Source organism: Taeniopygia guttata, chromosome 2, assembly GCF_048771995.1.
Source record: "Taeniopygia guttata chromosome 2, bTaeGut7.mat, whole genome shotgun sequence".
Lineage (NCBI taxonomy): Eukaryota > Metazoa > Chordata > Aves > Passeriformes > Estrildidae > Taeniopygia > Taeniopygia guttata.
The window spans coordinates 111,497,341-111,518,597 of NC_133026.1; the positions used below are offsets into that span (position 1 = coordinate 111,497,341).

A 21,257-nucleotide genomic window follows, 5' to 3' on the forward strand; every position below is an offset into this window, starting at 1 on the left:
GAGAACAGAAAACCACAAGAAACAGTGTACTATAGAGATATTTTATATTTGCTTTTTTTTTCCTTGAAAAGATAAAAGGAATATATTAATTTTAAAAGTTGTTGGGATGAAAAAACAAATAAGGAGGTTTGAAAATAATATTTTTTTTATTTTAGAGAATGTTATTAGAAAGCCACTGAGGCAATTCTAAGCCTTTCATTTTTTTTCCTAATGGAAGAAAAGTTTGTTTTCATATGTCTTAGACAACTTCATTACTGATAAAAATCCTTTTATTTGAAATACAAAAAATTGACATATTTACACACAAATGATTTATTTCTGATAATGATTTTGAGGTATATAAACATTAGAATAAAGACTCAGACACAGTGGTCCTAGAAAAACATTTAAGAAATGTCTTCTGTGGTAACTACTCCCTCTGGTTTTTCTTTTACAGTGCAAGACATATGCCTGTGTTTTAGAGAGTCATCTTATGGGACTTACCATCGACTTCAGCATGGGCTTTGTCTGTTTTGATGCTGCCACAAAGGTAAAGTTCTAAGAAATTTTTCCATCACACTGTTATTATTCCTTATATTTCTAATATTTTGAGATAAATAGTACATCCCTAAAATGTCCTTCTCTTTGTTATAAAAACAGATTATCTCTTGTCAAATCTCTCCTGCTTTAGTTTCAATTCAGGACTGATTTCTAATTATGTAAGAAATAATATTCTGCTATTTGCTTGTTATAGAAAAATCAATACTGATACCAATCTGAAACAAGCATCAGATCTTTATTCTTTAATTTCATATGAAAGCCCACACTGATTCAGCTTGATGGTTTGTTTTGCTAGTGTGTCCTTGATTTTGAGAAAAGATCATTTTCTTGTTTTAAGTCTCATCTGTGAACTTAAAAGTAATCTTCCATTTTCTTCTCTTGTTTCATGGGAGGGAATGTGTGCTATTACAGCAATTCCACAATTCCCAGTTTATATTTTAGCTATTATTGTTCAGGCATTTGTAGAAAGAAAAATCAACCATAGTCTATCTACATGTCTCACCCATCAGCTTTTCCTGTCAGCTTAAAAAAAACTCAGTAGAACTGATGAGTTTGCTTTATCAAGCAAATAGTGTGGAATCAATTTCCATATTGTATTATCACATGTCCAAGTCTCAGTAAAATCCTTGAGACCCCAAGTATGTCATATGTTTACATTTGCACTAATTGCTGGTGAATCCTAAAATGTGCACAGGCTTTACTGCTACTACTTGACCATGCTGTTAATGGTAAAATCCTTCTTCTGAGTGAAAAGGTGAAATCTTTCTTCTCAGTTCTCCTTCTCTTCAATACCTATTTTTCTTTGAGATGCTTCAACATTGTCATCACCAATTGCTGAAAATGCCCTTTTGTCTCCAGAATTTGCTCCTATGCTCTATCTTAAATCAATCCCTCCCACCTCATTACTCCACTAACCCGAACCCTTTTATTCTTCCCACTCCATTCTGTTTGTTTGCACAAAGTGATGAATTTTAAATTCAAACACTTATGTAACCTTGTTTCTTTTTGTTACACAAATAGTCTTGTAAAATTCATCAATGAAACATGACTATCAGTTTAGAAGGTATTACACTAAAATATCAGTATAACGGAATTAAAATTCAGTAGCTCAGTAAAAAAATATGTGGTTTTGCCCCACCCTCCAATATTTATATATATATATATATGTAAAAGTATTTCTTTGTAAAGAATATGTACAGTTATAAAGCTGCAGTAGCTGACAAAGGAAATTGCCTTAGACCATAATATATATGTAAAGAATTTCTTTTGTATATCTAAACTAAATGTACCCTTTCATTTGAACACATTACTTGTATTATATGTATGGTATTGTATGTTAGAATAAAGCATTACACCATTAATAAAAAAAAAGGACATTGTTTTGTTAGGTAATCAGGCATTAGGCAGTGTGAGATAAGGATGGCAATTGCATTAGAAAAGAAACAATACAATAGAAAGCAACATAATCTGTTGCCAAGTGACTGCTGCAATTAAAATTGTCAAATAAGTCATAAGGTGAAATGTCTGAAATTTAAGTGTGTCAACCATGTTTTAGTGGGTGCTCAAATAGGAAAAACATTACCTAGTCTCCATCAGTTTATGGAAAGATGAAGATTGTAGTGCTCTTAGCCAAAAATGTATTCAGATATTATATTGATGATAAGTGTAAGTTGTATCTATGCTGGCAATGTTCTTCAACAATATTGCTAATCTCATATATACTGAAATGCAAACTAGACCTGTATAGTCACTTAAGCTAAAAATTTTATTTTCTGCCTTATGTGTTCATAGGAGGCAAAATCTGTTTTCCAAAAAAACTAAGTGAAAAAAAAAATGAAAAATGGAAACTATTTTTCAGGAAGAGGAAAAAGTGAATAAAATTTTAATTAAATCATTTATATCTTAGTAATATTTGCACATTTTGGAATTAAGGGTATTCAAAAGTCCTAGCAAGTGTCCTGTGAATTAACATACACAGTATTAAAGACAAAAACAGTATTTAAAATAGCACACCATTCATGCAAACAATATTTACGTATAATTCTTTATAAATTCTAGGATTTTCTTGCAATTTGTATTTGAATAATCAGTATAAGCAACTATCTTTTCAGTTCCAATGACAGGGTACCTACAGCTCTCTGTAGGGACACTGTGTTCCACTGTCTCACCACCCTGATCATATAACATTTCTTTCTTATGTACAATCTGAACTCTACCTTCTTCTACTTTAAAAACATTGTCCCTTGTCCTGTCACTGTAGGCCTTGGTAGAGGCTCTTTCTCAATGTTTATATAAATAAGCCTCCTTTAAGTACTGAAAAGCAGCAATAAGATCTCCCTGGAGCCTTCTCTTCTCCAGGTTCAACAGCCCCTGCTCTTTCAGCGTGCTTTCATGAAAGAGATGCTCCAACCCTCTGATCATTTTAGTGGTCCTCCTCCTGTACATGTTCTCTTCTGTTATTTTGCTGCTGCTCATACCAAATTCAATCACTCCTTTTTGGGTAAAGATTAACTTAAAGCCATATTTCATAGACTTCAGAGTTCAGTGTCAGATTTAACTGTTCATTCTGTATTTCTCTCAGGGTAACTCAGAGACTAGCACTGAAGATACAAGATATTTTAATAAATTCACAGAAAGTCTTGACAAATATCTGGAGGGGAAATCTGCTGATTTTTTAAAATTTCTTATTTATTTATGACATTTTCATGTTTTGGAAACAAAATAGTTTCTAAGAAGTCCTGTCTAATATTTTGTTGCAATGGTATTGTCAGTAAATCTTCAGGCAATGCCAATCTTATGCTTAATGCTGTGCTCATGGTATTTTAAGTTTTCTTTCGTAGTTACTCATGAATTGATTGTGAATTGTCTTTATAAGTGCATAATTACTAATAAACTGAAATCAAGGAAGCCAAGTTCTTTAATTCAGGATTTTAATAGTTATTCATAGATTCAAATGTTCCAGTTATTGAAGCAGTGTAGCAATATTTAAATTCTTTCTTCCCTCACATTTCAAGTAAGTGAATAGATTTTGTCCAGCCTGCCCTGACAAATTGCAGTTAAAATTTCACAAGTTTTATAAACCCCAGCCACACCAAACTCCCCCCCAGTCTTCATGAACAAGTGTACAGGGGATAATGACTCTGATCATATTTATGATTTTCATAAAAAGCCTTAGAATTGTAGGCTTGTTTCCTTCTTTGCTGTCATTTAATCCTTAAATATTATTTAACTGTGTAAATTGAAATTAGTGGTTAAAAACTGTCATCTGTGCTAAATGTATTTCAAGTCAAACATCATAATTGGATAAAAACATTGTTTCTGTGTCTGCACAGACCTATGATAAATATGAGTACACAAAATATTAAACTGAGTTATTCAGAAAAAATCTGTACTGTGATGTGATTATAACAGCACTAGCATAAATCATAGCTGTTTCTGCCACATATTCTCTGCTTTCTCTTATTCATTTTCTGACTGATAACTCATAGAGTCAATAGTAGTTTGTCATTTGGAGTATTTTGATATGATGCTTTATAACATGCCATTGTAATTTCCTGAAAGGAGAATGAACAGCTTTTAAGACTACCTGGTTAAATCTGATTATGTCAACATTTCAGAAAATTAGTTCTCAATTGAGGTAAAAATTCTACCAAATAGAATTTTGGCCACAAAGTAATTTTTCTCCTTGCACCTTAAAAGTAATGATGAGTATATTTATGCCCTTGTTCTTCTGTAGTACTTTTCAGTAATAAAACTCCAGTGCAAAATGTCGTATTTTATTAGCAATGTATGGTTTGAAAGCAAACTGTGACACATAGCCCATGCCAACACTGGCATGTATTTGATTATGATTTTTTTCGTGATATATTCCTTCATTTGTGGTAGTTATAAACCTGGCGTCAAAAAGGCACCTACCTCCTGTGTTTGCCTACACAGAAATGTAATTCTAATCAATAGGGAGTTTCCTTAAAGCACCTGTTTCACTGGGGACTTCTTCCAAAAAATGTCCAAATAACCAATTTTATTTGCTTTATTTGAAATACAGGATATCAAATAGGATCCACCCACTGAACTTCCCTCTTTCTTTATTGCTAGTATTCTGTGAAAAGTGAATTTAGCTAATCTTTGCGAATACCTTTTAGATATTTTGTTTTCTTTTATGCCTTAATCACATCTTCCAGATTTTGCTAATTACTCCTTACAAGGTACCTTAGTATGCAGCATCTACTCCAGAAAGAAATTTTCACTAGAGATGTTTCATATACTGATGTTTTGTTTATTTGGTTTTAAAATACGAAAATTCTAAAAAGATGGAAAATGTTCTGTGGCAATTCTTAGAAGTTATATACCAAATTTTATCCTAGTTCGTTTCTGCGGTATTGTGTATCAGTGTTTACTGGAGAAAGCATTTTTCTCAAGTCCTGCCCAACTACATCCCAGAACTCATGTCCTAAATTTGTCTAACATTAGCTAATATATAGAAATCACTGTTTTAATGAACAAATGTAACTCTCTTGTTGTCAATTTCTGTTAGGTATGGACATACATAGATACTATGATGAACATTTATAAATATGATTTGCAGCCACAGTAGCTACCTTAAGAATTAAGTATGGAGACTGATGATTAAACAGAATAACAAGACATGTACAGAAGTTAATCTAACTACTATTCTGAAAGTGATCCAATGTATAAAATTACTTACTCAAGTGCCATTCAGTAAATGATTCTTCATGTGCTTCCATAAAAAATGTATGGGGGAATATACATGGAAATATGTATATTATATATATTTCTAGTTTACTGACATATTCATTTAAATTGTTTTCTATAATGTGCATATTTGCATCATCAATTCTACTGATAATATATGTATGTGTTTGTGTGAATATACATTGCCATATACCTATCTGAGCAAAGTGCTGTGTCTGTAGTCCATCATATTTACTGCTCATTAAAACAGCAGTCAAAAATATGTATTTGTCAGAAGAGAAAGAAAAGTATCCCTTGTAGGATTGAAAATAAATTAAGGTGCTGCTGAATTACATGTTGGTGCTAGAACGAAGTAAGGAAAGGCTCCATAATAGCCCACAAGGTACCTATCAACAAACCTAAGTGTACCTGTCCTGTGTTCTCTTGCAGAAACCGTCACCAAAAAAAGAGAGTGTACCATGAACAATAAATAACATTACAAATATCTTTAATTTGGATTCCATACCAAAAGACTGCTAAATCACACAGATCAGTATTTCTGTTAATTTCTTTAGGACCAATCTCCCATGTTTTCTAGGGATACATACCTTGTCTGTCTCTTCATGCAACTAATACATATACAGCATATTGAAATAAAACAGCAGATAAAAACCTTCTTGATATTCAAATTTCCGTAGTAGAGAAGGCAGAAAAAAAACAGGCTCACTGGAAGATGGAGATTTAATGATGTAACTCTTGTGAAAAAATATTTATTCCATGTTTCAAAGTTTAAATGCTGAACGAATAGCTACTATAACTTTAATATAAGCCATCAGCATGCTTCATACAGTTTTATGTTCTGTGGCTCGAAACAAATGTTGGTAAGTTGTCCATCAGCGCCAAGCAAATACACTGTAGTCTTTTAGCATTTTATGTAATTTCAGTAATGGACAAGAACAGTTATTTTATAAGGGCTGACTTTCATGCTTTTTTCCTTTGTCTCATTTTTGTTCTTTATCCTCTGTGTCCTCCCCTGTCTTTTTCCTTTACAGTTATAAAGCTGCAGCAGCTGACAAAGGAAATTGCCTCAGACCATAATTCTTTTGTAGTAAGACACTCTCCAGAGATCAGTAATACAGTAGAACTGAGCATGAACAAGATCTTAATCCTACTCAGTTCCCTACTGCTGCTATAACTCTGGACAAAGTGTCACTTGGCAAGAATGAAATCTTTCTCAATTAGCTATGAGACAAACAGACAAATTAAAGTGTATCCCAGGTGCCTGAAGACCCAATTACTTTTCTTCTCAGAATCAAGGACTTGGAGGGCTTAAGCTCTTGATTTAGTTTGACTTGTAGGAGTATCATGTATTTTAGTTAGATGACAAATAGCATTAGCTTGAAAGGTGTCCATTGAAGTTTAGCATAATTCTGTAACATATATCACACATTGAAAAATTGCCTTAAAAATCTAAAAGGAAGAATAATCCAAACAGTCAGAGTATCAAGAAAGAAGGAGGCAGTGTTGGAAACGGCTATTTTTTGATTTTTGAAGGTGTGATGGAAAAGACAACAAAGGAATTTGATGAAACTAGAACTTGAAAAGTGACCTCTGACATCCTTTCCTTAATAAAGATGGTTTCTTTGTTTACTCCACCATTTACAGGTGATCTGGGATGTAGCTGTCTAATCAATATAAAACACTGACACACTTGGGTTTTTTCCAAGCATCCTACTGAAGGCCAAACTTCTTTTGCTATTATATAATAAAACTTGTGTGATTCATGCCAATGGAATGGAATTATGTTTATGATTTCCATAGATAATGTATGTATGCATTTTTTGAAGATGCATTTTATGAAGATGCACTTATAAAATCATAGGATATCCTGAGTTGGAAGGGACACATAAGGATCATCAAAGTCCAGCTCCTAGTCCTGGATTGTACAGCCCCAAGAATCACACTGTGTGCCTGAGAGCACTGCACAACTTGAGCTCTCTCAGGCTTGGTGCTGTGACCACTTCCCTGGGGAGCTTGTTCCAGTACACAACCACCCTCTGGGTGAAGAACCTTTTTCTAATGTCCAGTCTAGACCTCCCTTGACACAATATTAGGCCATTCCCTCAGGTCCTATCCCTGGTCACCACAGAGAAGAGATCAGTGTCTGCTCCTCCTCTTTCCTTCACAAGGAAGTTGAAGTCTATGATGAGGTCTTCCGTTAGTTTTCTCTTCTCCAAATGGTCTCATGTGGGTTCAGTGGCAGGTGAAATGATGCCATTGTAGAATGTGGTGCAAACACTATTGCTCAAGCTTATGAGGTGTAAATAGTCTTTGTGCAAGAAAAGAGTTGATCCACAGTGGATAATTCAACACAGAAGAGACAAAACTGTTAAATAATAAATTAAAGGTAGTTAATCACTGAATCCACAGGAAACAGATTAAATCTGATTTGGTCGGAGTCGTATGTTGACAAAATACACATTTTCTTTCCTAGCTTCACTGCTTAATGCCCTCTGTATCCTAAATTATATATCTATCCCAGATTCATGGACTAGTCAGACATTCACATTTCTATGAATATTCCATAGAGCATGGTAATTAAAAACACAGTCACCTATTCATTCTGTATTTGTTTGATAATCTGGTCTTTGTTTAGGATTAGAACAATCTCCTTGACACAAAATCAAACAAAAACTCTAATGAATATTCCTAGTCATAGCCCAAACAAAGATAGTTACAGTTATGATGCATTTCCATATTTCTGATGTCATTACCTAGATGGAAAGTGATTTTGTTTGATGTCATCTCACCTAAATGGTATGTGGATCAGTCCGAGATTCTGGAAATAAGTAGCAAACTTTCACATCCATATAATATGGATGTGAAAGTATTTTCTCAGGTGCCTTTAAGAATATGTGTTCTAGATCTAGCATTATTGCTAAGAATAGAAACAATATAATTTCTTAATTTTTGTGACTGTATTACAGGTATAGAAGTCAATACCTTCTCTTTCATGTGCCATTTATATATTGCATTTATGTACCAACTATAAAATAAAAATATGCAGGCAGAGAGCATCCTTTTTAATTATAGCAGAATAACACTAGTGAAAGATAATAGGCAGTAATTTGTTTGCAAAGACTAGCACAAATGAGTCCTAGATGATTACTTATAAATAAAATATTTCTCATTAAAAAGTATTGGCGAAGAATCTTGGTCCCAGATACATCACAGGAAAAGAAATCCTGCTAATTCAGTGAATGCAGGATTTTGCTTTTTGACAATTTGTTATTACAATAATTTAATAACATCTCAAGAGGAGTCTTAAATCTAATCTGTCAGCTTGTCTGCAGTTTATTTGTTTGCATTGCATTCTGGTATTCTTTGAAGGTAATTTTATTAAATGGTGTAAAATACAGAAAGCAGCCAAAGCAATATATGAATAATAATTGGAAAAAGGATTTATATCTTATTGGTTGTGTTCAATTTTATGCATGATATATACTGTATTTGTTCAAAGAGATTTTCTTCTTAGAGTGCATTTTTCAAGACATGGATTAATTATGTCAGATATTTTGTGGCCACACTGGGAGTGTGCAAATTGTGGCCCTGGTGGTATTTTCAGTGTGTGCCTTGGTCCCCACTTGCTGAATTGGACTGCTTGCTATTTTTCCTAAATTCTACCTCTACTCATTAAATGAGAGTTCACTTTTCTCTGATTCATTGAGAAGCAATAAATAGTGCATCCTGAGTTCTCCTCTTCATCTTCCATCAAGGCATCATAATGTTGTGTGCCATGACTTGAAAGGTGTGTCAGGATCCTCAAGAGTAGCTGATGCCACTGTCTACAAGAGAATCTTTTTTAATTCAGTTGCAATTTGTGCTTTCAAAGGAATTAGCACCTGACCCACCTGTCAAATCTATTTATTGCTTCCTATAAATGCTGTATATAGACCTGTAAAATATTCTCAGTGATGCAGGTGATGCACAGTTACTGAGGCAAGTACTTGACGAGAGCAGGCTGGTTTTGTCAGCTAAAAGTAGCCCTATGAGAGTTGAGCTCAGTAACACTACACCTTCAAAAAAGTAAGTACTTCTGCTTGTTTTGCATAATTCCTGAAAACTGATATAGAAATATTTTAAGTGACACACATTTAAGTGTTTTTTCAAATTTTCAAAAAAGTCAGCATATTTTACAAATGTACTTATTGGTTAAAAGTCAATATGTGTACATAAATATATTTGTACTAAATTATTACAGCCTATGTTAACTTTCTGAGGCAAACATTCAACAAATGGCTCTGAGGAACTCTGATATTCAAAAACATTTAAAAATAATGACTGGGACAGTGGTGTAGAACAGTATTCCCAAGGATAACTATACCTGAGTAGGAGAATTAGCCTTTAAAAATAGAATTTGGAAAAGTAATCACAGTGAACCCTGTAACACTGAAATCAGCCCATAGGATAATGAAAGATAACACATGAAACTCTCTCTCACACATCTGTGTGAAACTGGTGTGCAGGTGGGTGGGTGTGGTCTCTCTCTCCTTTCTTACTGTGGCACTATAAAGTAGTTATTGAAAAAAGGATAGGTCTGGTCCCTGTTCACTGCTTATGCATTTTGCAGCATTGAAAATGAAAAAAAAGGAAAGAACCACACTCAGAACATATGCAACCAGAGAAATTAATCCAGTGATCCCCAAGATACTTTATTTTAAGCAATGTGATTGCAGTCACAGCATTCTGTATCCCTTATAGATGTTCTACACATAAAAAATGTGCAGTTCTGGCTACACAGGGCAGCACTTCAGGCTCTTTGTCAGGAGAAAGGATTTAAATGGGTCTTACTGGAATTTAATTAACTAATTTTCTCAACTTTTGCTATCTATAATTTGAACTTCTACTTTAAGTGGTTTAAGCTGTCTGTTATACTTTCAATGTAGTATAGCATATTGTAGCAAACACACATCCAAACTCTACCATTATGAACCAGTTCTTGCCATTTTAACCAGGATGTAGGATTTTTTATTTAGAGATTCTGTAGAAAAAAAAGAAGTAGTCAGGGTGGCTAGCTTGAAATACTTTGTATTCACAATTTAGTGACTTAAAGCTCACAACATTTCCCTGTTCTTATTTTTGCAAATGACCGATCCCTCATGTGGACAACTTTGAGGGAAAGCGTGTGCAATTTGTTGAAGATCACTCAAAAGGAGCAGATAATTCTTTCATGTGGGAATCATTTAATGCATTGTCAATAGCATTTCTACTCCTTAAACTTCAGATGAAGAGTATTTGTCTCTGCAGAGACTGTCAGTTCTAGGAGCTTGTTTTAATATCTTGATGTTGAAGTGCAGTTTTGTTGGGATTAGTTCTCTCTATACTATAGACCTGATTTTGCAGTGTTTGCAGTAAGAGCCCCTGCTAAGTAGGAGTCTCCAAAACCAATGTTACGCATAAATTGAAGTGTGTTCCTGAGTCGTGCCTGTGGTTTGGTGTGACTGTCATTCTCTTTCCTCTGAATGGGAATGAAGTGCATGGCAAAGCATGGAAATGTCAAAGTACCTCAGTTCTATGCATCCTTCATCTTCATTTAGACTTAGTCTGACTGGGAATAAGGCCAGGTAGCCTGGGATTTTTCCTGAACATCTAAGGGTCCTTTTTAATGCTGCATCTCTCTCCTGGCCTCTCCATATATCATCAGAGAAGAGAAAGATGATAGCTCATTGCTTTGATTGTTTTCTCCTGAGATAAAGAGACAATCAGTGCCCTTTTCATTTCTCATCCAGGAAATGACATACTTAAGTAGATTTGCTGTCCCTGCAGAAAGGCAATGGTCTTGATCTTCTGGCAAGATTTCATAGATCTGTAAAAAAAAAAAAGAGTTTACAAAGTGGGTAGGAATATAGCCACCTGTATGAATGATGTTATACACTGGATTGTTTTGCTTAGTTTTGTTTTTACCTCACTATTTGTACAATATAAATAAACATCTTTGATCAAACAACGTCAAAGGAATTTCAAACACATAGAAATGAGGGAAGCTATTCTATTTTCTGTAGCACAGATAGATGGGCTCAGGAGGACAACATTTGAAACAAATAGGATATATTTTCACATAAACTGCCGAATTCCTGTAGTTTATGTGAAACACAATGTCCGTAACAGTGTTTATGGCAGATGGGAGCTCACCTGTCACATACAAGCAGAGAATAAAAGTTGTGCTGAGACAAGGGTTCTTTTTTTTTTTATTTTGAAGGGGCAACTGCATAGAGACAATTTTGGAGAAAAATTCTAGCACTTGCTTTGTGTATAGTGCACAGTTAAGATGCTCTCCTTGTGGTTTCCTTTCTCATCAGGTTGCTAAGACAAACACAACAAAGTTTATTCAGTTTGGTGCAGGGTACAGATTTTTTTGCTAGTCATAAAGAGACCAATACATCCCAAAGCAGAAGGGCATAGATTTAGGACAGTTAAAAATTTGACCTCCACCATAATCTGTTTAATTCCCAGTAGATAGTAAATCATTCATAGATAAAGACTAAGGGCCCTCCTACACCACTGAGAGAGAGAAATTTATAAACCCTAAGACAAAAGAGTTTATGCCTGTGAAATCAATGTTCATCAAAGTAGTAGCACAATATAAGTGATGTTGACCTCCTAATTATGTGAAATACTATAGGAATCACAATTAAATACTTTAACAATATGAAATATCTGGATGGTGGGGGATATCTTTAAATGAGTTTGAAAAGATAACAAAAAATAGCCCTTTTCCATTTTTAAGCAAAGTAGTTTAAAATTAATTTTTTTTTCATAAATCCGCACTAGATATAATTTTTAAAAGATGTTTTCGTAGACATCTGTAAATTTTATTAATTGTATATTTATTTTAGAAAGCATTATGTCTTTTTCAACAAGACACAATGCAACTCATAATATAATTACTTGAAAGGCCACAGATACGGTTAGAATTAATGAGTTACTCAAATTCCTTACTAGAAGTCTCATAAATAAACTCAAAATATATTCTCCTTAAGAATTTTTTTTATTATTTTATCCTTTAAAAATATACATTTGTTTTTACTATGATATACCCTTTATGTTAATACTAGATTTTTTTAGTATGGAAACAGAGGGCTCGTATGTCAGATCAATACGTCAGATAGTGCAGGGAATCCACTGATCATCAGTGGAAAAAATCCTTCTCTTTTTTGTTTAAATATTAAATATAGATAAAGGAATTTTAGGGTAAATTTCACAAATGTAGTCTGACAGGTGTTATTCAAGCACTACCAAAGTATAACATATCTATATGACTAAAGGAAAGTCTGACCACAGAACACTTGCTTTATTTAATTATGTACCATAGAAGTGTTAAAACATTCCTTGGAAGGAGATCAGCCATTTCTAATACAATTTTCATGATAACTGCGTTGACTTGTGTATGATATTTTATATTTTGTTTGTTTTTCTTTTCCCTTTAGGCTGTGCTTTGGAGGTACAAGTTTTCCCAGCTCAAAGGTTCTTCAGATGATGGGAAGAGCAAAATCAAATTTTTGTTCCAAAACCAAGATACTAAACAAATCGAAGCAAAGGTAAAAACAATACATTGTTTGTATAAAGGCAATATACAATTTCCAAAGCCGCTAGGGGAATTGGAAAGTATGGTAACCAGGAAATATTAGGTTAATGGACAAAAAATGCAAAGAAAACCAATTAAATTTAAACTTTATCTAGTTTTTTTATCTAGTTAAAATTTTTTTGAAAGATGTAATTAGATTTAAAAATAATAAAATACAGGCTGTATGGTATATATAGGTTTAGACTTTTTTTCCAACTCTCCTCTTTGTTATTGTGATAAAGCTGTCTCAGAGCATCAGTACCCTGTTTTTGCCCCTATAACTGTATCATGCAGAAATGGTAAAAAATATATCCTCAAGTCAACCTGAGAACAAAACTCAGTAAAGGTTGAAAATCTGGTTTTATTTCTCAGAGAAAAAAAAAGTGTGGATTCAATACATGTTTCCTAACAAGACTGAAGTGTCTGTGTCTAGTGCAAAATCAGAAGAGTTGTTTTTCCAGTTGTGCTTTTGATTCAAGAGTTAATTCACTAAAACAGTAGCTGTTAGGGCTTTAAGTTTACTTCGATTTATGTTTTTTGACAATGAGGGCATTTGCTGTCCCAATGTTTGTGAGAAGTGATCTTCCCAAGGTCTGTGATGGCTGTAACTGCTTTGAAGTCTGGGTCAAAGTTCTTTTTTGAGTAGAATCCAAATTTTAGTGCAAACCTAAAGACTATTTTCTTGTCAATGTCTAAGCTTTGCTTTTAAAGGATTTACTATATTGTTTTTCCTGACCGTATTGGAGACAAAATTGCTGAATGAACGTGATAACAAAACAATTCCATGAGCAAAAAGGAAATGCTTAAATAAATTGTCTATAAGGGACATATATGGTTAAATAAATTGTCTATAAATTGTCTATATGTAGAGTATTCTAAAATATGTAAAGGGGAAAAATGCATTATTTTTGGGATAGTTATGTGCTTAAATGCCAATAGCTACATTAAGCATTTTCCTCCATGTCTCTTTATGCTTTGTGCTATTTATTTTCTACCCAGCAGCTATTTACTTGATTTTGAGTGGTTTACTCAGTAAAATAAAGGTATGTAAGAGTTCCCATTAAATCAATAGCAATAAAATATGGGGACCATGGTTTTGATACCTTCATGTTCTGCTACATCTCAAATATAAATACTTTCTTATTTCTGATTTTCTTCAGGGATATTTTTAGTAGTACAGAATATTTTTTCAGCTGTAATAAGACATTACAGTTTAACCTAATGACATGAGGATGATTTTCTCTTAAGAAAGTAATTGTAAACTTTTATCCTACTCGTATGTACATCTGAAGGATATTTTTCTAATATCTGCCTGCTATTGTTGTAATATTAACACATTATTTTAGCACTAACAAAAATTTATAGGAGTCCAAGAATGGCACACTGTTGGGGTGTTTGGGGATTTTGGGGGTTTTGGTTTTGCTTTGTTTTGTTTTTTTTTTTTTAATGGTAAAACTAGAATGTATTTTTAATATTGAATTACATTAAAAACTAAAACCAAAGAATAAAATACAGGTTTTGAAAAAAAAAAATCCAACAGGGTTTTTTCATGTTTTAAATTATATCTGTCATATAAATCACCTAGAGATACATAAGTATGCTGTACATAGACAAGCCTTAGAGGTATCCTGGTGTCTTTGTTGTACACATTGTTATTTCCACTCAAATTGAGTTCTAGGAAATTCTGCCAAACTTTTATTGAGGTAGAAATAGCACGTTCCACCTTATGAAGCCAGAGTTTTACACAAACCTGCTTGCATGCTGATTAGTATGCTGTCTTGTTCCCTGGTTGCTGCTCTTTACTATAAATTTAATCTTTCACATCACTCAATTTTGCAATAAAAATTTCTTAATTTTAATTAATTTTTTTGGTGAGCAAAGCATACCAACTCTATGCAAAGATGTCAGGTTATATTTTCTTTGGAATGTGCTGTGGCATTTATAATGAGAACTTCTATCCATTCCAATTTGTTTACATATTAAGTATGTTGCTTAGTCTAAGAAATGTAGATAAATGTGTCTGTAAAATGAATATGAAGGTTCTTGGGTCATATATTTTCAAGTTGCTAGCTTACAATTTAGTGGATAACCCCCTTTTGTATCCTTTAAACCTTTCATAGATTCAAAGCACTATTCATCATAAGGAGAGGTGGAACAGTCTAGCCTCTATTTTCTTGCTTTACATTCCTTAGTCAGAAGTAGAGCTGTTTGTGGAACTGTTGAGTCATTAAGAAATGTTAATCAGATTTTTAGAAATATTTGTAATGCCAGATTTCATGAATACTGTATGCGACTTCATTTGAAATCAGAGGATGGAAATTTTGTAAAACATCTGTTAAAGGTTCTGATGAATATTCATGCCACAGTTATTATCACCTGTTAAATGCAGCCCTGTTTGGCAGCTGGCCTAGAGACCCACTGCTGTAACACTTTCCTTATGGTTCTATTCCTTTTTTTCCCCAATGTTATAATAAATTAAGAATAATCAGAATGTAGTGAAAGGAGAACACAGCAGAGAATAAAAAAAAAAAAAAAAAAATTGGGGAACCATTGCACCAATGTATTAGGGCTCTTTGCTTACTTATTCCCAAATAACAATCTGGAAGCAGGGCATAGCAGGGAACATTCCAGACACTGCAAATTCTGTGTTCAGTTTTGGGCCATTCACTAAAGACATTAAGATGGTGAAGTGAGTCCAGAAAAGGGGAACAGAGCAGGGGAAGGGTCTGGAACGCAAGCTTGATGAGGAGCAACTGATGCAGCTGGGGTTGTCTAGCCTGGAGAAAAGGAAGCTCAGGGAGGAATCTCATTGCTCTCTACAGCTGCTTAAAAGGAGATTGTAGCCAGGTAGGGTCTGCCTGTTCTCATAATTAAAAAGTGAATGGACAAGATGAAATGGCCTCAAGTTGCACTAGGGGAGGTATAGGTTGTATACTAGGAAAAATGTATTCACCAGGAGGGTTGTCAATCATTGGAAGAGGCTGCTCAGAGAAGTGGAGGAATCACCACCCCCAAAGGGATGGTGTAGATATGTAGGTGTGTCACTTGGGGACATGGTTTAGTAGTGGACTTGGTGGTGCTGGATTAACCATTGGACTCCATAAATGTCCTATTCAACGTAAATTATTTGATTCTATATAACAGCTTCACAAAAAACATGTGCTATCAAAATCCAAATTCTTCCTGTCATCCTTCATTTATAATGCAGAACATTTTGTGTATCTCATGCTTTCCCAGATGTGTGTGATTATGGCAAGTTGAACCTGTGGGATAATACCCTTTAGCTTTAGAACACTTATTCATGATCTGCAGAATCAAAAGTGTCAAAATGCTTATCTATTGAATTTTGATCCAAACTTAGATAAATTTGTTATTATTTTATAAATGTGTTCCAACTTATAGATATACATTTCTTGGGAAAAAAATAAGTATACAGCAGCATTTTAAATTTTATCATACTGTCTTCATAATTGTCTACCGCCTTCTCTGTATTCTGGTGGAACATACTGAGATACCAATGTTAATGTTAGAAAAATCCAGGAAAAATGCATTTTGGAGTAAAGTCCAGCACCACATACATTCATCAGTTAGCTTTTTTTTTGTTCTGCCTTTTTTGTTTGGTTGGTTGGTTTTTTGTTTGTTTGGAGTTTGTTTGTTTGTTTTTGTTTTTGGGAAAAACAATTGCCACCAGAGTTTATATTCCTAAGTGAAAGTCCTTCACTGACACTGAATGGCTAATATTTTTATGACACTGTCAACATTTTTTATAGTGTGTTTCATGCCTGACTTAAAAAATTCAAAATGGCATGCCTTGAGAAATACAGCATGTGCTCTGGATTTAGTTACAGTTTAACTTATTTCCCAGTATTGTTCTTTTCAGCTTTAAAATAATTTTATGTATTCAAATATTTCAAATACTGCCTTTTTTTTTCCCGTAGAGACATTGTACTCATGCATTTGTTTGGCTTCTCTCTAAGTGAAATTATGTTATTTTAAAGATATATAATAATAGATAAAAATAAAGATATATAATCTAGAATAAAAGAGATACTCATGGATTTAAGCAGTTCCAGTCTAAAAATCTGAACAATAATTATCATAGGTCACACCAGTGGGTCTGTTTGCTTTCAGCAGGGTGCCTGAAAGCCAACACCTTACTAAAAAGGTATCTAAGGCAAGGTCTAAGTAGTTTCTGACAAGAAAACCACTTAAGGGCAGTATTAATCACTGATACCCCCTAGACATTCCAATTGGTAGGTTATTTCCCAGCTGTCAGTCACCAGGAGATATTGCACAATTTTGCTCAGTGAGATAAAATTTTTATGAGTGAGAGCCACAAAATAGAGCTGTCACCTTGACAGAATGTGGAGCCAATATGTCCCTGTATTTTTTCTTACTGAGCTGTTTGGCTTGGGTTAAAAAAATAAGCACAGGAGGGCAAAGCTTTCTCTGCATCTGTAAGGTCTCAAAGGGATTCTCTTAGACCTTCCCATCTAGTTACTTATCAATTTACCTGTTTGTTTAGCTATAGTTTAATGATCCATTAGTGTCCCAGTAGTATCACAGCAGCTTCTGGAGGTGATACACAATCTAAGAACTGTAATAAACTCAGTGGTGTGATCTCCAATTTAACCTAAGTGTTATACTTTTCTGACAAAACAGAAGGGTACCTTAAATCTTGGAGAGTTCCTGTTCCAAGATATAACCATATGCCTCCAAACATTGGAGTAAGTGATGTGTATAAAAATCATCTAATTATATTATTGGATTTTTACCAAACTGGGAACTGAGGGTCTCTGTATGCTTGGTAAAACATGTATGACTCAAATGCTACACTTCAGTCTGTGCTTTCACCTCCTGCAACTTGCAGCACAACAATTCTCTCAGAAAAACTCCGGCAAAGTCACATTGCTGTGCTACATCAGGTGAGCTTTTGTTCACAGATGGGTTAAACTTCTAAAATAAGCAGTACAAAACTAAAGTGGGTACAAAAACAAGTTTATCAAGATGAAGGTCCAGTCCATTGTCTTCATCTATTTGAATGCAGAAAACCAAAGAAGGCACAAATATAGTATCAGCAAAGGGAAAAGTTTAACTTCAAGGATTTCAAATTAATCTCATTATTAATTAATACTACCTTAGTATTAATTAATGCCAATTAATTTGTACTTGAAATTATCTTGTAAAGAAATCTAATCTAAATACCCTTAATGATTACTGATCACATTACTGTGAACAAAATACCCACTTTCTACTATTGCAAGGTGATTTGATGGGTGCTTGCATCATTTTCCAAACTGACATTTCTGCTCATTTCAAGTCTATTCTCCATGCAAATTTAAATTAATCCTTGTTCTTAGCCTTGAGAGTTTTTCAGTGAGCATCACAGTGCTCTTCACATTTAGAGTGTCATCTTTAAATGGGTTATAAGTTTACAGCCTTAAGATTTTTTTAGAGTGATTGCTCAGTTGCAGTTATTGAATTTTAGAGTTCAGATTTCTGACTTATGTTGGTTTCTGTGGTTCAGTTTTTAGTCTCCCCATGTCTTACGCACGGATTATTTGTCTAATATCTATTTTAGATCAGATTCTATGCAAATACAGAGAGACCACGTAACTCCACTTCTGATTAACAAATACCTTCTCATATAATCTGTTTATATATGGATGAAAGAGAACACATTTTTTAATTTTTTTAAAACATGTTTTGAAGTACCTATAGTAATGGGTACTTCAAAACATACAATTACTGGATTTTGTAAATGTGTCATTTATGTAGTTGTATCATATTACGTAATATATGTATAATACAATGCAATAAGAGATTTCTGGAGTTTGTTTTCTTTTAGGAAAACTCTCTTTTTTCTTTCTTTGTCTTTTCAATCCAGACTTCCTTTGTGAAAAGCTACTAGAATTCCAATATACTTCTGACATTTTCAATGACTGCATCTTTCTCACATGCCTTTTTGCCCACTTGCGTTGTCCTCAGCAGGAACTGCAGATGTTCAGATTAATAATCTGGAGGTGGCTGCTATAATGCCAGCAACATAGGGTGGGAGCAGTTTAATCAAGAGATAGCTTAGAAAGACATTTTAAAGACCAGAGGGTACAGTGATATTCCTGGGAGAGTAGGGTCTTAGGTGAGGTGTACAGGCAAGAGTCTGGAAATTATAATAATAGTAAATTGTGTACTTGTGCATGGACAAGTAGGTGTGTCTTAAATTAGGATTTCTTTGCTTTTTGGAAGATTCAGAACATGTGACTTTCCCTACTGGTACCAACTTCAACGGCTTAACTGCATATTTTTTCAGGTTTCTTAGGGTTTGTCTGTTTGTTCACTTGAAACTTCATCTGGACTATGTGTGCAGTACACACTACCCTGCCTAGAGGAAAGTGTACTCAGACAAAAGTATGGCTGAGGACAAAGCGTGTACAAAAACAGCCAGGGTGGCTGGGGATGCACAAAAGCCTGTGAGTTCTCCTGTGTCTGCTGGCAGTAGTGCTGACCTGGAGACACCTAAGGGGGCAAGTTCCCAGCAGAAGTGAGGGCATGTTTTGTCTGTCAGCAGCTCTACATGGAGTGTATCTTTTTGTTAAGGTTTCTTGTGACTAGGCTAATCTGCCTGAGAAGTGTTGTTCCTGATAGGTCCTGTTCCCATCAATCAGGCTTCTGAGAACTGAGTTGCAGCCATTAATCAGACCTACATGTACTTGCCACATACCAGTCAGCCTACTGTGCTTCATATTGCTTCAACTTTCAGTTACAAATGCATTTCTTCATTGAAATAGGAATAGTGTTTCATTGCAAATAATAACCGAGCATTTGCTGGCTTCTCAGTGTTCTTCTTTGCAGTCAAGGTAATTTCCATCTTGTGTCACTAGTATTGATAACAATTATCAAGTGGGACCTTCAGAGACTGTTCTGTTGCCTCACCATTTCCCTTGATGGTCAATTGAGCAGTGGATACTCCTGATGTGTTACTGTTGCAGAAAGCTGTGATAACTCTTGGAAATAATTGTACTCATGCACTGTAAAAATTCAGTGTGCAGTAGCTGTAATTATGATAGTAGCAACGTTTAGCTTGTAGTGTTGCCTAATTGACTTGAACAATTCTCAACTGTAGCATTTGTTTTAATATGGTTACCTTGTTGAGATATAGGGGGAACTGTAGTCTTTCCACAGAGAATACATGCAATTGATATTAAAAACATTAAAAAATATTTCACAGTTCAACTAAATATTTATTCCCTTATCTTAAGCTTCAGGTGTGTTTTCATAGTACTAAAAAGGTAAATAAATAAATTAATTAATAATATGAAGTTAACTGAAAAGTAATTTAATTCCAATGGCCCACGGTTGTTATTCTGAAGTAGCTTCCATAATTCCTTGTTACCTGATCTTTGAATGACCACTGATTTTTTTTTATTTCTGATAAATTTTCTGATTTTAAAATTTGAGACAGGAAAAAAAATCCATTTTGACATAGTGATAAAATTGCCTTTCTCTCTGGGTTTAAAACTGAGACTATCTCTAAATTGGTTATTTTTTATACAGACACAGCTGGCAGGTTTGTGAAACTTGGCATAATTTTTATCTTTTATTTTGAGATTAAAGGGGAGTTTAAAGAATCTCATGGGAAGTTATCAGTTAATTTCTGAGCATGTCTGAAGGACATCTGCTGAGGCTGTAGGAGACCTGAACAAAGCTTCACCCATTCAGTACCTCACTGGACACTGCACATGCACCTGTCTGCTTTCATGCTGTTGTTCCTCACCCATGAGGGCCTTGTAAATATCTCCATGTATTCCATGAAGCAATGTCTTCCAGGAAGTCTCAAGAAGCAGAAAATTGCAGGTTGATGTCATTTGAGAGATTTAGCAATTTGTGTTGAAATGTCAACATTTTCAACGTTCTTCTAAACAAAAGAGCAAAACCCTGTCACTGTGTAGCCTGGAAATACCAATGCTAGTTGGAAAGAAAAGTAGAATAAACCACAGATAGCAATTACTGGCTTCACGTTTCAATGAAAAAATCCATATGGGCAGTGAATCAAAGCAGAAAGATGTAAAATCTGTACTTCTTTCCCTAGACTTGTATGACTTGAAGTACCTCAGTAATTGCTTTCCAATACAACATATATTTATTGATTAAATACCGGCTTCAAAAACACATACTAAAAATAACTAAAAATTGATCAGATAAAGTCGTTAGACATAAAGGAGCAAATTTATATATGTTAAAAATGTAGTTTTTATTTATTTCCTCTCTAGTGAATTCTAAAAAAAAGACTCCCAGCTAGTGTAATCACAAGCTGAGTGGGCTATAAAGAAATTTAAATTAAAGCAGAAAAATAAGGAATTTGTATAATAGTCCTAAAAAAATTAAAACATGGAGTATGTTC

The 21,257-nt window shown here is 34.1% G+C and overlaps 1 protein-coding gene across 4 annotated transcripts in view; it reads left to right on the forward strand.

The window, feature by feature from the left end:
- The window catches only part of SNTG1 (syntrophin gamma 1), a 313,217-nt gene that overhangs the window by 284,745 nt on the left and 7,215 nt on the right, over nt 1-21,257 (forward strand). For all 4 annotated transcript variants that reach the window (XM_012571962.5, XM_030266184.4, XM_041713898.2 and 1 more), the window contains 2 exons: nt 437-529; nt 12,720-12,830. In XM_012571962.5, coding sequence (XP_012427416.4) covers nt 437-529; nt 12,720-12,830 — 204 coding nt within the window. The remainder of the gene's footprint in view (nt 1-436; nt 530-12,719; nt 12,831-21,257) is intronic.